Source organism: Cololabis saira, chromosome 16 (genome assembly GCF_033807715.1).
Source record: "Cololabis saira isolate AMF1-May2022 chromosome 16, fColSai1.1, whole genome shotgun sequence".
Classification (NCBI taxonomy): Eukaryota; Metazoa; Chordata; class Actinopteri; order Beloniformes; family Belonidae; genus Cololabis; species Cololabis saira.
In genome coordinates, this window is record NC_084602.1 from 4,538,764 (window position 1) to 4,553,392 (window position 14,629).

The following is a 14,629-nucleotide window of genomic DNA, read 5'->3' on the forward strand; positions in this document are numbered from 1 at the left end:
GTTTGAGTAGTGAATTACTGGGCTGGTGTGGTACAGTAACCAACGAGGTCCAGTTAAACGCACCGACCTCATATCTGAAAGAGGGACCGGTACCTGCATTAGTCTAGTGGCACTTTTACACTAGAACCTACTCAGCCCGACTCGACTCGACTCCACTTGGTTTGGTTCTTCTCCACTAGAGGTCTAACGTGCTGAGTAGATACTTTTCTGTAACTATTCTGCCGAGGTTCTAAGCTGCTGAGTCGGCTGTATCTGACATCATCACACTACAGGCCACCGATTGGTCGGGGGGTTGGAGTCAGACGTCTGAGTCAGGAGGAGGAAATCAGAGAAAGAGACTCTGATTCTTGTTCATTTTATTCAACCAGCAACGGCAGCAAAAGTCTGTTTGGTGATCCAACTCTGAGGGTCAGATGATGAACCTGATAAAAAAGCGTTGCCGCTTGAAGCTTCTCTCCCTCTCATTTTTTAACTTGATATCGAACACAAGTCACAGATCCAGCAGCACATCTATCATCTCCTCCAGGTTCTACATCTTTAGTGTTGTTTTCTTCTTCCTTTAGATACACAATCAAATACGTCACAGCAGCTTCTCCAACCTCCTACTTCTGATCTGGGTGCTGGATTGTTATGGAAAAGAATCCAGGCCCAGTTGAGTAGAGCCGAGTAGGTACTAGTGGAAAAGCGCCACTACTCAGTTGATGTCACCAAGACAAGGATGCCAGGTGTTCCTACCCGAACTCTACTGAGCAACTGATCAGATGAAGAGGAGGGGGTCCAACACACATGAAGGAATGAGTGGAAAGGTTTTGAACAGAGTGGAAGTAGCTGCGAGAGAAACCGAGATACAGAAACTAATAAAGAGCAGGGTTACAACTAAAAGGGTACTATAAGCAACGAGGAATTCGTAGATATATATTTTGTAACTCATAACCTGTATTCCTTTGTCAACCGATCAAAAACAGAGCCACACAGGCTAAATTAAAAGCCGTCAGTGGGCTGGCTGAGCCACAGCTCCTGCCCTCTCCATCTCCTTCACCCCTTCATCTGAACGATGGAGGGGGGGTCGGCAATCATCCACACTTCAACACGGCTGCCATCGGCAGGACTCGGTGCAGATCTCATCAGCATGAACCCGCAGTGGTGTGGGGTCGCAGCCTGCAGGAAGACACCTGACAGTCATGTGTCAGATTTCCTGCCTTCATGTAGCCTATGTGTAGTACATGATGGGAATTTGGTCCGGCTGCAAGTGTAATAAGTTATCATATTGACCCATGTTGGAGTGACCGTCTGAAACGTAGACTTAGGGTGTTGGGAGCAGTTTTCAGCGTTTTATCCTCTTCACCTGTGGTACAAACTCCCAGAATGCATCAGGGCTGCTGAAACTCTCAGTTGCTTTAAATCCAGGTTGAAAACCTTTTTATTTACTGCTGCATTTCAGTAAGCCCCCACAATGCACTACAACCTGTATTTCTTGTATCTCATTAATTTTATTCTTTTTTTACTTATGTCTGTACTTAATTTCTTAATGCATTTCATTTCATCTTGTCATCTGAAGTTCCCAGAATTGTCTCTTTTATGAAACGTGCTGTACAAATAAACATCCCTTTGGTAAGGAAAAACGTCTAAGCTTATTCTACCGATTCAAATATTGTTCATATTACATACAAATTACTTCTCGATCTCGGTGGTTGGGATGAACAAGCAAATCCAATTTTAAGCTTGATATGTTTCATTTGCAGCACATTACATCCACATTTAGCCTTTCCCAACCCAGTGAACCTCTCCTCCCGTCACACGGATGCTACGACCATCTCTGGACCGATCGCTGGCCATGCGGCTCAAATACAAGTGGGGGGGTGGGGGGGTCCCAGGATAAAAGTATCTGTCGGTGCTGGAAGCAGCGAGGTTGAGAGCGAGCTCGGCTCTGGAGGAACCAACAGCCAGCTCAGCCAATAACAAGAGAGAGACTGGCAGTGACATGGCCAACATGGCCGAGCAAACCCATTACAACATGACCCCCCAGACCCCCGTCCCTCCTCCACTCAGGGACATTGGGACTAGAGGATGATGTGTCTTGAGGCAAAATTCATTTCACTTATTTTACAGCACCCCTCAGAATTTTTTACAGTCAGGTGAAATACTACTACTAAGGGCCAATCCCAATGTTCACTCTACTTTCTACCACTAGCCCTCACCCATTACCACTAGGCCCTTGTAATCTTCCCTAGGGATTGGGACACCACTTGCTACGTCACTGCGTGGTTTACGTTCGGGTACGTAAGCGACTGCGTAGTTACGTTTGCACAAACGTCACACCATATCAGGAAGCCGAGAGCTAAAAGCTGTTTTAATTTCAGCTGTAGCACTGTTAATATGCCACTTTATTAAGTTTTAATATTTTTTTCAGGCGTAAAAGTAACCGTTAAGATCCCCAACCTGGGCTCAGTTTATCCAAATATCTGTTAAGAAATTTGCTCCGATGTTTTCGGGGATGAGAAGAGCCGCCAGCGATTTATGGTTCCGCATTAAATCGTAGGTTACGCGGCGACGCGCACCATACAGCGCGCGTCGCCGCGTAACCTGCGTCCAAGGCTCTGCGTTGGTGTAACGCGGAACCATAAATCAGCTGATCTGAAGATACAACGCAGCAACGACCAAGCGAGTGATTATGTACATTCACTTTGTGAATATTATGAAAGTAAAATATATATTTCTCCCTAGAAATGTAATCAAAACACATTTTTTGCAGAAACTAACTCAAAATACTGATTTTATTCACTAAAAATTAGAAATCCGGCGGCAGAAACCCCCACAGCTTTGCTGCTTCTGGCTCAAAGGCAGCGTGGATCTATTTCAACCTGCAGCGTCCACCGTAAACCCCCGGGTCACGCTGACCTCCAACTCCCACCTCTGACACTAATCTGCAACAGCTTTCAACATGTCTGACTGTTACATGAACGCTCACCGTCACTGGCCACGGTTACATGATGTTTTTTAATTAGGAATTAATTATTATTACGAAATAAATTATTTCGATAAACTATTTTCCTTCGGATTTACATGGAAATAGTAATTCTGAATTGAGGTTTACATGGAAAACACGTTTGATGGTCTTTCTCCAATTCCTCTCCAGGTCTGGGGGTTGGGAAGGTTCTGATTGGATAGGGGGGGGGACCAGAAGTTACGTCTACCAGAAGAAAAACAAACTTAACCGCTACAACTTTGAAAAGCTCACAATTTGGATGTTTCCTGTTTCCATCTGTTCTTTTAATTATTTCCAGGTCCTCCAAGCTATTTATTAAATAAATGGTCTCTGATCTTGACCAGCGTTTACTGCGTGCTGCCATCTTGAAATTGTGTTTGGAAAACAAGCCCAGCGTGGAATATAAGCGTCATGGAGACAGACGGGCGAGGGAACGAGCAGAAAGAAAGACCGGAACTAATTCAAAGCGGAATGAGTGTATACATGATCGTGGAATTATTCTATTTGGATTTAAAATTGGAATAAACCAGCCACTTAAGTTTAATTCGGAATGGCCATTTTCATTCGGAATTACGTGTTTACATGGTAATTTTTACTGCTCTAGTCTGTTCCTGCAGCTGCAGCTACGACTACTGGCCCTAAACACACTGGAGTATACACTAACTAGAGGTTTACTAACACTAACTAGAAGTTTACTAACATTAACTAGAGGTTTACTAAGCAGAAATGTTTTAAGTTTAGTTTTAAAGGTGGAGGTGGTGTCAGCCTCCTTAACCCAGATTGGAAGTTGGTTCCATAGTAGTGGTGCCTGATAGCAGAACGCCCGCCCTCCAAATCTACATTTAGATACTCTAGGAACTACGAGTAAACCTGCACCCTGAGAACGGAGAGCTCTGCCAGGAACATAAGGCACTATCAGGTCTTGTAAATATCGCGGAGCTAAGCCGTTTTGGACTTTATACCCAAGTAATAACATTTTTGATTGGATTCTGAGTTTTATGGGGACCAATGGAGCGATGCTAACACTGGAGAGACGTGGTCTCTCCTGCTGATTCCTGTCAGCACTCGCGCTGCTGCATTTTGGATCAGCTGGAGCCTATCAGCAAATTACTTGGACATCCTGCTAATAACACATTACAGTAATCTAGTCTAGTTTGTCAACATCACTTCTGAACTAAAGAGGAATTAAACTTCCCATGTAAACGCACTGAATGACAGTAGTTCCTTATTCCCCACTAACGGTGATATGGGTGGAGTAAGTGTGCAGCAGCTGTGAGAGCTGTTGAGATGAGACGATCAGCAGCAGACGGTGGTGTGACGGTGGAGTGACGGTGAGCACGAGTCTCTGCTGAGTGAGAGGATGACGGAGCAGGACTAGGACTGTGAGAACAGAAGCCAGCGGCTCCCTGTCTGCTAAACGGTAGCTGTCAGCTCCCGTCAGAATGCCTGCTCCAGATGAGAGGGCTTCCCTCCGCCTCCCTGGCCTGATGAAGCACATCATCTCCCGTCCCAGCGGCTGCTGTGACGGGGAGACTGACAGCCGGCACTGCTGCCACGGCGACGGCTGCTCAACGTGCCCCCGCGGGCCTGCCAGCCTCTGACAGGACCTGACCCAGGGCAGAACCCAGGGCAGAACCCAGGGCAGAACCCAGGGCAGAACTCAGGCCAGCTGACAGTCTTGCCGGGGCCCCGGACAAAATAATCTAAGATGGGCCCCCCTGCGTCCAGATCTCTCCTTCTCCCTCTGCTCTTCAGGTTTTATACAAGCTAATGGACGTTAACATTAGAGCCAGCTAGGTTAAGTTACAAGGTTGGTAAACGTTGGCTGCGCTGTTTCTTACCTTGCTCTACGCTGACTTTATTAATTCCAGCTTCACCGTCACCACCTTTTTAAAATATTTGTGTAGAGAATCTCTGAGGCCTCTATTTTCTTCTTCTATTCTATCTATTTCTTCTTCTCTTTTCTCACCGGACTTGTGCTGACCGGACATTTTGAGCGCACTGAACTTCAAATTAAATGATAACATCAAATTTTGATCAGCGGCCAAACCATTTTTGTGTTGGGGGTTCTTGACCACTATTTCAAGAACAATTAGGAAGAAAACAAATAAAAAGCTTTTATGTAACTCAAATACTACATATTTCTTTCCACAAATAGGCATATTTTGAAACATTTTCAAAAATGATTCCATAATTTAATGAGAAAAAAAAAAAAAAAAAATTATTGAGGGGCCAGTTCTGGCCCCCCTCTACCCTGGACCCGGGACAACAGGCCCGTTTGTCCCCCGCTATCGGCGGGCGTGGCAGAACTGCCCCACATCCACGGTGTGTCTTCATCTCCTGTCCCTGTAGAGCCTGCTGCTGCGCTCATCACCCGCCTGCCCGTCTGCCACCCCGGCGGGTCGCCCCCCTCCCCAGAGGGGTGCTGGCCTTGCAGCCATACTGTATATCTGCCAGGGCCCCGGCCCCCGGGCCTGCACAGCTGCCCCGGCAACAGCCAGGACGCCAGCGCGCTCAAGCGATCACACACAATACGTGTTTTCCTGTTAGTTTTAACAGTAGATGAATGATTTATGGAGCAGGTGCTGAGAGCGGACAGAACCAGACATGGCAGCTAGAATCTCTGTGACTGATAACGAGGATCCAGCACCTTCACCACTCCCCCAGAGGACGGCACGACCTTCTCACGGCAGCAGCTTCACTGACCCGTCGCTGTTTGAGGCGGTTTTTGTCATTAAGCCAGGCAGAGGCCCGTTTCCATGAGCGCCGCCGCGTCCAAAACCACACACAAGCCGTGTTATAGGGAAAGTTCGTTTTTTTACAACCTGGACCTTATTTCTGGCATTTTCTATGGTCGTATACTCACCCAGGCAAGTTTGGTGTCATTTGGAGTCCTTTGGAAGATATTAGGGGTTTTTTTGCGAGCCGCTTCTCCATATAACGGTAGTGAACGGGGCACAGCGGGACACAGACGATGCAGCGCCTAAATAACACATGATTGCCGCGAAACTCGTTAATTTCTTTTATGAATCACTAGATCTGCTTCCAGGACCTGTTGTCTACATCCGGGGCTGTGTGTGTAACAAATAAATTAGTTTGTAAACAAGACCTCTGAACTCATGACGTCATCTCTGTGCGCGCGTCCCAGACACAGCTCCGTGTACAGCTGGAGTTCACTACTGTTAGTTTACTGTTAGTTATTTGAAACATGTCTGAATATTTGTCAAACTCTGAGGTTGTGGACGACGACTTTGAATATGATGGACGTCCTTACCGTTTTGAGCCGGAGTATACGGCTGAAGAGCTCACTGAACGGAGGACAGAGTGCGCACACAGAGATAAAGAAATGATAAAAGAAATGAACGAGTTTCGCAGCAATCATGTGTTATTTAGACGCTGCATCGTCTGTGTCCCTCTGTGCCCCGTTCACTACCATTATATGGAGAAGCAGCTCGCAAAAAACCCCTAATATCTTCCGAAGGACTCCAAATGACACCAAACACCTCTGGGTGAGTATACAACCATAAAAAATGCCAGAAATAAGGTCCAGGTCAGAGCATGTGAGCGGAGTGGAGCGGCGAGAATTTCCGCTCCTCGCTCACAAAGGTTGTTACCGCTCCGCTCCGCCCTCAAAGTCGCAAAATGCCGCTCCAGCCATAACCGCTCCGCGCTCCAGTAACACTGCAACCCGCTCCGCTCCGCGCAGCGCTCCACGCTCCGCTCCAAAAATGTTTGCATGCATATAAAATGCACATGTTTACCTGAAGCCTTAGATCTAACCAGAGGTGGATGAGAGAGAGAGAGAGAGACTCAGCAAAGTTACGTTCCTTGCAGCCAGTCACGGAGCCGAGAGGAACAATTACGCAGAGCCGACATAGTTTTAAAGTCCAAAAAATAGATATTTACTGACAAGAAAAAATAAGAAAATAATTTCACCTAATGGAATTATCTGGTTTAATAGACTTTTGTTTATTAACCTTTCCCGAAACAATGTTTCATTCACTGTGTGTTCCTGTGTGTGTGTGTGAGACGTGTGGGTGCAGCGGAGGAGAGAGAGGGAGATGCAGGTGTGCGTGTGTGGAAGACCGGTACACGTGTTCAGTTACTTTTCAGTGTGTCCTCCGTTAGTTTCAGTCGTCGGCCCTCACGCGTTTTGTTTGCTCTTATTACATGTTTGTAATAAATGTGCGAGGTTGCACGGACAGCATTTTTCCTCCGTCCTTTTTTCCCTTCACTTTCCCCGGACTTAACGCCGGTTACGAGCCAGAGACCGAATTAAAATACCAGCTCTCCCAACTACGGTTCAGAGATAGGACTGGAAAAGAAGAAAGGTAACAGGTAGTTTGTGGAGAGGTGGGATATGTTTGGACACGCATCGGGGCCGTGATATGGGGTAACGGAGCGAAACTGGAGCGGGATGACGCCCCGCTCCAGCCAATCATCCTAGAAAAAAAAATCCCGCTCTGCGCTCCTTTCAAAATTCGCCGCTCCGCTCCGCCGCTCGCTCACGCTCCGCTCCGCTCACATGCTCTGGTCCAGGTTGTAAAAAAACGAACTTTCCCTTTAAGCCCGAGTTCTGTTATGGCGCTTTTCCACTAGAACGTACTCAACCCAACCCGTTTTGGAATCTTCCCACCAGGGGTCTAACGTGCCGAGTAGATACTTTTCTGTATCTATTCTGCCGAGGTTCTAAGCTGCTGAGTCGGCTGTATCTGACATCATCACACTACTTGGCCCAATCGCACAATCGAGTACGTCACAGCAGCTTCTCTCCAATCCCGCCTACTTCTGATCTGGGTATGGAAAAGAAACGAGGGCAAGGCGAGTGGAGCCGAGTAGGTACTAGTGGAAAAGCACCATTATAAGGTGCACTTGCATCCTGTTTCTAACGATGATCCAACAATTTTGTAGGTGCCATAGACTAAATATTTATCTTTATGTTGGCATCAGCTGTCAGTAGTGAACTTTCAGCGCTCTTTTCTTCGTGTTTGTGTGATTTTTTTTGTTTTTTTTGGTTGTTTTGGTTTTTTGCACAATAGTTGTCCTTACCTCTTTGATTCACTATGACCGGAAAAGCCGGAAGCTAAACAAAGTGGAGTGATGGAGAAGTCCGAAGGATTCACGACAGCGTCCCAGCAACGCCGTAGGCTTAACTCTCCCAGCTTCATACTGGACTAGTCTCATCCTACTGGGGGGGTCTGGTTTTATGGTTGTTGTTCACGACAACAATTTCAGCATAAACCGAGAGATTTGATGGAAGAAAGAGCGCGTTGAAGAGGATGACGACGAAGGCTGCTGCTCGCACCAGTGACATCCCGCTTTCAAGAGGTTCCTCTTTATTTGAAATCTCATTCACAAAGTTAAAGGAGGAGAGAGGAGGAGGTGGTGGGCGTTTCCCTGCAAATGTGAGTGACGGCTCTGCGGAGGGCGAGACCCAGACAGATGTGGCTCATTTAGAGGAGCCTAATGGAGTCAGCAGAGCTGCTGTCAGAGCTGCTGTCAGAGCGCAGATCCCTCAGAGCCGCGGGTGCTGGGAGAGGACGGAGCAGCTCACGCCTTAAAGGGGACCTATTCTGAAAAACAGGTTTTCTCTTGCTTTAACATATATAAAGTGGTCTCCCCTCAGCCTGCCAACTCAGAGAGGGAGGAAAGCAACCAAATTCTGCAGTGTCTGTACAGCCGCCCGGATGATCCGTCCAGTGTGATGTGGATCTACGAGCCAATAAGATTTGTGCATTTTCGTTATGTCACCAAAATGCAAACCACTCCTCGGTCTCCTCCGCTGCTGAAACCACGCCCACTACTAACTCCGCCGGAACAAGAACTCCGCCATTGTTCAGAAGCGGTGGTTGTTTCAACAACGAGGGACAGTCAAAATGAGGTTTTGCATCGACACTTACCCTCATAAAAGGATCAGTACCAACAGCACGGACCCGGCAACTGCACACGAGTCAGCGGTAAGTGACGTTATTTTATATGTTATTTATATTTTTCTACAAGTATGATCTTTGCATGGGCTAAGTATTTAGCTTAGCTCTGGTGTTACCCGTTAGGTAACACTGGAGCTCTATTAGTAATACATTTTTCTTCTGTTTATGGTTTCAGATCTTCCAAGCACCTGAAGCTTCAACAACACATTCAGAAGACGCACGGTCCTTCCATGAGCCAGCAATAGTGCATACATGTTATTTATATATTTTAACAATAAAGTTGCCATTTGTGAACCTTCAGTGTTGTGATTTCTTTACAGTTAACATGATTCATTTGTCTTGTAACATAAGAAATTAAATGATGAGGAATCTGAGTAAATAACTGTTGTGTAACTGTTTAGAATTCAATTAAATCTTCCTGTGTGAATTAGTGTGAAGACGAGGTGACCCGTTCCCTCTTCAGGTAACTAAAGGCTGATTTATCGTTCCACGTTACACCAACGCAGAGCCTACGGCGTAGGATACGCGTCGATTTAACGCAGAACCGTAAATCAGGCTTAAGATCCGTTTACGTGTAACTGCATGCGAGCGTCCGACTATCACGTGGAGCTGCGTGACATCGGACGCTCTCTGTCCACACTGAAACTGTTAAACTCTCTCTGTCCACACTGAAACCGTTAAACTCTCTGTGTCCACACTGAAACTGTTAAACTCTCTCTGTCCACACTGAAACTGTTAAACTCTCTCTGTCCACACTGAAACTGTTAAACATAACATAACATAAAACTCGCTCAGGGGACACAAAAGACGTTAAACGATAAAAAGTTATCAAAATCGTGAGTATTCGTGAAATGGCGTGGCCGTGGCGCCACGTCAAACTTCAACGTTAAACAGGAAATGATACTAGTAGCTGATTGGTCAATGTGTGATTCTGCCATAACTTTTGAATGGTTTGATATAGAGTCGTGGGTGGTGTCATTGGACTCGGTATTGAGTCCTTGACCATAATTGGTGAAAATTGCACACGCGAGGTCCCGTTCATCGCTCATCATTCATTTTATTTTTATTTTCATAACATTTTATTCAACAGCAACGACAGCAAAAGTCTGTTTCATGATCCAACTCTGAGGGTCAGATGTTCATAAACCTGGTGCTGAGGAGAGAATTAAAAAGGGATCTAGACGGAGATAAGGAACGACCAGATCTACCAGGAGCTCTGTCTCTTCATAGCTGCTCACGGCTCCAGCTGACTTTTCAGCAGCACAGAGACAAACTAACAAAAAAAAGCATCGTTGCTTGAAGCTTCTCTCTCTCTCATTTTTTAACTTGATATCAAACACAAGCCACAGATCCAGCAGCACATCTATCATCTCCTCCAGGTTCTACATCTTTAGTGTTGTTGTCTTCTTCTTTTAGATACACAATCAAATACGTCACAGCAGCTTCACTCCAACCTCCTACTTCTGATCTGGGTATTGAAAAGAAACGAGGGCAAGGCGAGTGGAGTCGGGCTGAGTAGGTACTAGTGGAAAAGCTCCATTAGAACCTCGGCAGAATAGTTACAGAAAAAGTATCTACTTGGCACGTTAGACCCCTAGTGGAAAAGAACCAAACCGAGTGGAGCCGAGTCGGGCTGAGTAGGTACTGGTGGAAAAGTGCCTTCAGAAGCACCTAATTCCTGCAGATTTAAATAAACGGCGCTGACAAACCCACCAAACCCAAGCAGGAGGAGAGTACCAGCAAGAACACAAAACAAGTGAATAAAACCAGAATCAAAACACTCCCACGGAGCTGAAACCCACTCAGAACATGAACATATTGACAAAAGCACCTACCGTTCTCCTTCTCCTCCCCGACGCAGGTACTGATGGACTCCGGCAGGCCCAGGGTGGCTGAGGAGGGCATGGTCCCCAGGATGGAGGACAGGGACGGGCCTTTCCGCGTGGGGACACCCCCCTCCTCCTCGTCCTCCCCCGGCCTCTTCTGCTCCAGCTTGATCAGCGCCTCCAGCGTGATCTCCCCCAGCTCCTTCCCGAAGTGTTTGGCCACGGCCTGCAGCTCCTCGTCCAGGTCTGGATCCTCGTCAGCCGCCAGCTTGGAGGAGGGGGACCGTAGGGAGACGTCCTGGAGATCTGGGGGGGGGCACAGACTCTCAGAGTTCAGAGTTCACCTTCAGCTCTCAGAGTTCACCTTCAGCTCAAAGACACTGCACTGGTCCCCGAAGAAAACGGCAGGTTCGGATCAGCATGAAGTTAAAAACTAACGGGCCAAAGCTCTGGGAACACAGCGCTGCTTCACGCCGGGATTTTCTGATTCTAAATCGATCTTCATATTAATTCCTAAAAATGGTTTGGATGTCTAAAGATCGATTTTTTTTTCATCATGACATTACAACTTTTGGTATTTTTTTGTTTGTATGCCCAAAAAAAGGAATGTTTTGTTGGACACGAGAATAACTAGTGTCATGTTTGCCTTTAAATATGTTTAAAGGTATGAAAACATTAAAGTTTTCAGTTATAATTGCATAAATTGTCTATATTTCTTTGCTTTATATACAGTCTTGGGGTTACGTTTGCATAAAATACTAAAAACCAAATTCTCAAAAATGGGAAAAAATTAAAGTCCGTTTCCTCCCTGGATCTGTTTGGTAATTCTGACCCACAATGTTTCCTAAAGCAGTTCTATCAGCATTCTAGGAGCTGATTGGTCCTTACAGCATCATTAGCTGCAATACTTGCTGTTGAATCTCAATATAATACTAGTATTAATATGTTGCATAACTGCAGTCATATCATTCATGCAACAGCTGAAACATTTTTTTTAATAACACCAACCAAATGGTTATCGGATTGAATCGAATCAAATCTTGATAATCGATTCTGAATCTTAAGAATTGGAATCGAATCTATTCTTGACATTTGAATGGATCCCCAGGCCTGGCTTGAGCTTGAGCAGCCCAGGTTGGAGGTTTCCTGCATGTGTTTGCAGCACTAAGCTGTCGGTGGGTCATCATACTGTACAGCTGTCTGTAGCAGCAGCCAGCTGTGCTGGCTCAGCAGAATCAGCCCAGATGTGCAGGGAGACGCTGCAGCGCTGATGCTCTTTCTGCTGTCCCGGTGACCGTTGGTGCTGCTTCTCTCTCCAGACTGCACCCTCCTGCTTTATCTCTCTCTACCTTCCTTATCTCTGGCTCACCCCCACCCCCGTGTGTCCTGGTGTCCCCCGGCGGTCACAGTGTGGTCGGGCTGTCGCTGATTTCAGATACCGTCGGGTTTCCCAGCAATTAGTTTGGAGTCAGACTCGGTGGATGTCGCCACTCGGGCTGAAGTCTGAGGAGACATTTTAATTATCGGTGGTTAGAGGACACGTTTTAATTATATACCAGCACGGCTGCAACAATGACCCCAATTACTTTGTCTGAAAGTTGATATTTATCATCATTTCTGAACGAAACATGTGGAAAATAAAGTCCTCCATCTTTCTATTTTAAGGTTTTCTACATCGGGTAAGATAAGATAAGATGATAAGAAGTCCTGACCAAATGCTCCTTGTTATTAGTTACTGAACTAAAGTGTGTTAGTAATGTTTGTTTAAAAAGAAATCACAGCTAACGTGTAGGGAGCCTCTGTGCTTCGTTACCACTGTGATACAAGTTAAAGATGACTTTTCACATCTTCTTATGATTAACCTTTTGTAATCAGAGCTGTACCGATATATCCACTAGGGCTGGGGATCCATTCAAATGTCAAGAATCCATTTGATTCCGATTCTTAAGATTCAGAATCGATAATCACAATTTGATTCAATTCGATCCGATTCCAATATTGATTTGGGTTAGTGTTATTAAAACGGTTTTTTGAGCTCCTGCATGAATGATATGACTGTAGTTATGCAACATATTAATACTAGTATTATATGTAGATTCAACAGCAAGTATTGCAGCTAATGATGCTGTAAGGACCAATCAGCTCCCAGAATGCTGATAGAACTGCAAAGAGAAACATCGTGGGGCAGAATTATCAAACACATCCAGATCCATTAAATACTTATGATATTTGAAAACCGCACAAAGTGATGGATAAGCCCTGAATGCAGGCATTGTGACGTAGAATTGTAAAATTGGTTTGATTCACCGTACGAATTGTTACAGATTACTTTTCTAATACTGTATTTGACCCGGTCTTTATAGGTTTTGACCGTATAGAAATGTAATTCTTGCCATTGTAAGAATGAGATGAACCTGCTGGATCTACTGCCCTTTAACAACTGCTTTTTATTATTTTACCTCTTTTCTTATCATTTTATTTCATTTTATATGTTATTTACTGTCTAATTGTGTCTTGCTGTTTTTAATGTTGATGTAAAGCACTTTGAATTACCTTCTGTTGAACTGTGCTATACAAATAATCTTGGCTTCCTGTGAAATCCAGGACAGGATCTAAAACCTGCTCACATCTAAATCCCTTAAGGCCGATGCACAAGCCTATAATAAAAGTGTGAAATGTTCAGTACTTTCATGCTGAATGTACATTTTCTGATTCCTCAGGAATTAAGTTTCTCCAAACCCACAGCGGAGCCAAATACCAATGGTGACAGACGGACAGACAGACGGAGATGGATCAAGATGCCACATCTCTGCTATTCTCAGCCACAAACTAGAACAACATCAACCTGGTGGTGGTCGCTTTTTGAAATGCCCACGTTGTTTAAGCTGGAGGTTTTTATCCTCCCAGAAGTCTCATCCTGGATCAGGGATACTGTTCTTTTTCCCCGTTAAAGCAGCACAATGTAACTTTCAGCTTTTGTTGAGTTTGGCGGCTCCTTTGGACAAAAGCGGTAGTGTTTTACCAGAAAGAACTACATTTCCCATGAGCACCAGCGCGTACTGCCAGAAAACTCCTGTCCCCGTCGCTGCATTTGTTTTGATAGTGAATGAAATAAGACGGGATGGACTTTCAAAACTACTTTCCTGTTTTCAGCGGTCGTTTGCAGGATGGATAGTGAAGAGGTAATTTATCTATTTTTGGCTAAACAATATAATATGACGACATTGAAAATCACTAAGTTCAATTTGGTTTTATTAGTGAAGTCACCCCCGCCCCCCTGTCCTGTTTCAGCCAGATAATGCGCCCAAAACTACAAACGCTCTGGTTTTGTTCTACTGCACCTTTTTCCTGTCACATTTTTTAGAGGGACTTCGTCATAAATTAGTAGTCCAACATACTTACTGACAAAATAAAAAAATACTTTATAACCTGTGAATAACTGAATGCCCATTCCTTATATTTTGCAGATCAGCCCTGCACAATTTTACAGTTCTCAAGAAAAATACTAGAAATGTTCTATACATTTTCTTTGCATTGCATTCTTTCCTCTAGTGCTGTAATTCTATTCAATTGTATTGTACATCCCTCCTCGTCTTTCAGCTCACGCCAGCGAGTGAACGCTGGGCCAATGTTTATTCTTGTCCGGGCATTTAGCTTGTTACTCTCCCGCTTTCTTTTTTCGTCTCCTCCGATAAAACTTTTATTTTCTTGGGTTTTTTCGCTGCTTCGGCCATGATACCAGCTTCTGCTGAGCTCTGCGCTCCACGCCCCGCCCAGCTTTGGTCTGGACTACGAATGGGGAAGGAGGGGGAAGTGACGTATGCCGTAAAGCAGTCAAGCCGTAAAAATGTGTAGTTTTTTAGTGTGGCAGGGTTCCTACCATGCTC

At 45.2% G+C, this 14,629-nt stretch overlaps 1 protein-coding gene and 1 long non-coding RNA gene across 2 annotated transcripts in view; one reads left to right on the plus strand and one right to left on the minus strand.

Annotated features, from left to right (window-relative positions):
- LOC133462641 (transcription factor IIIB 90 kDa subunit-like) overlaps positions 1–14,629 on the minus strand; it is a 151,838-nt gene that overhangs the window by 69,608 nt on the left and 67,601 nt on the right. The window contains exon 12 of the mRNA XM_061743980.1: positions 10,752–11,073. Coding sequence (XP_061599964.1) covers positions 10,752–11,073 — 322 coding nt within the window. The remainder of the gene's footprint in view (positions 1–10,751; positions 11,074–14,629) is intronic.
- LOC133462642 (uncharacterized) overlaps positions 1–14,629 on the plus strand; it is a 186,977-nt gene that overhangs the window by 62,542 nt on the left and 109,806 nt on the right. The window lies entirely within an intron of this gene.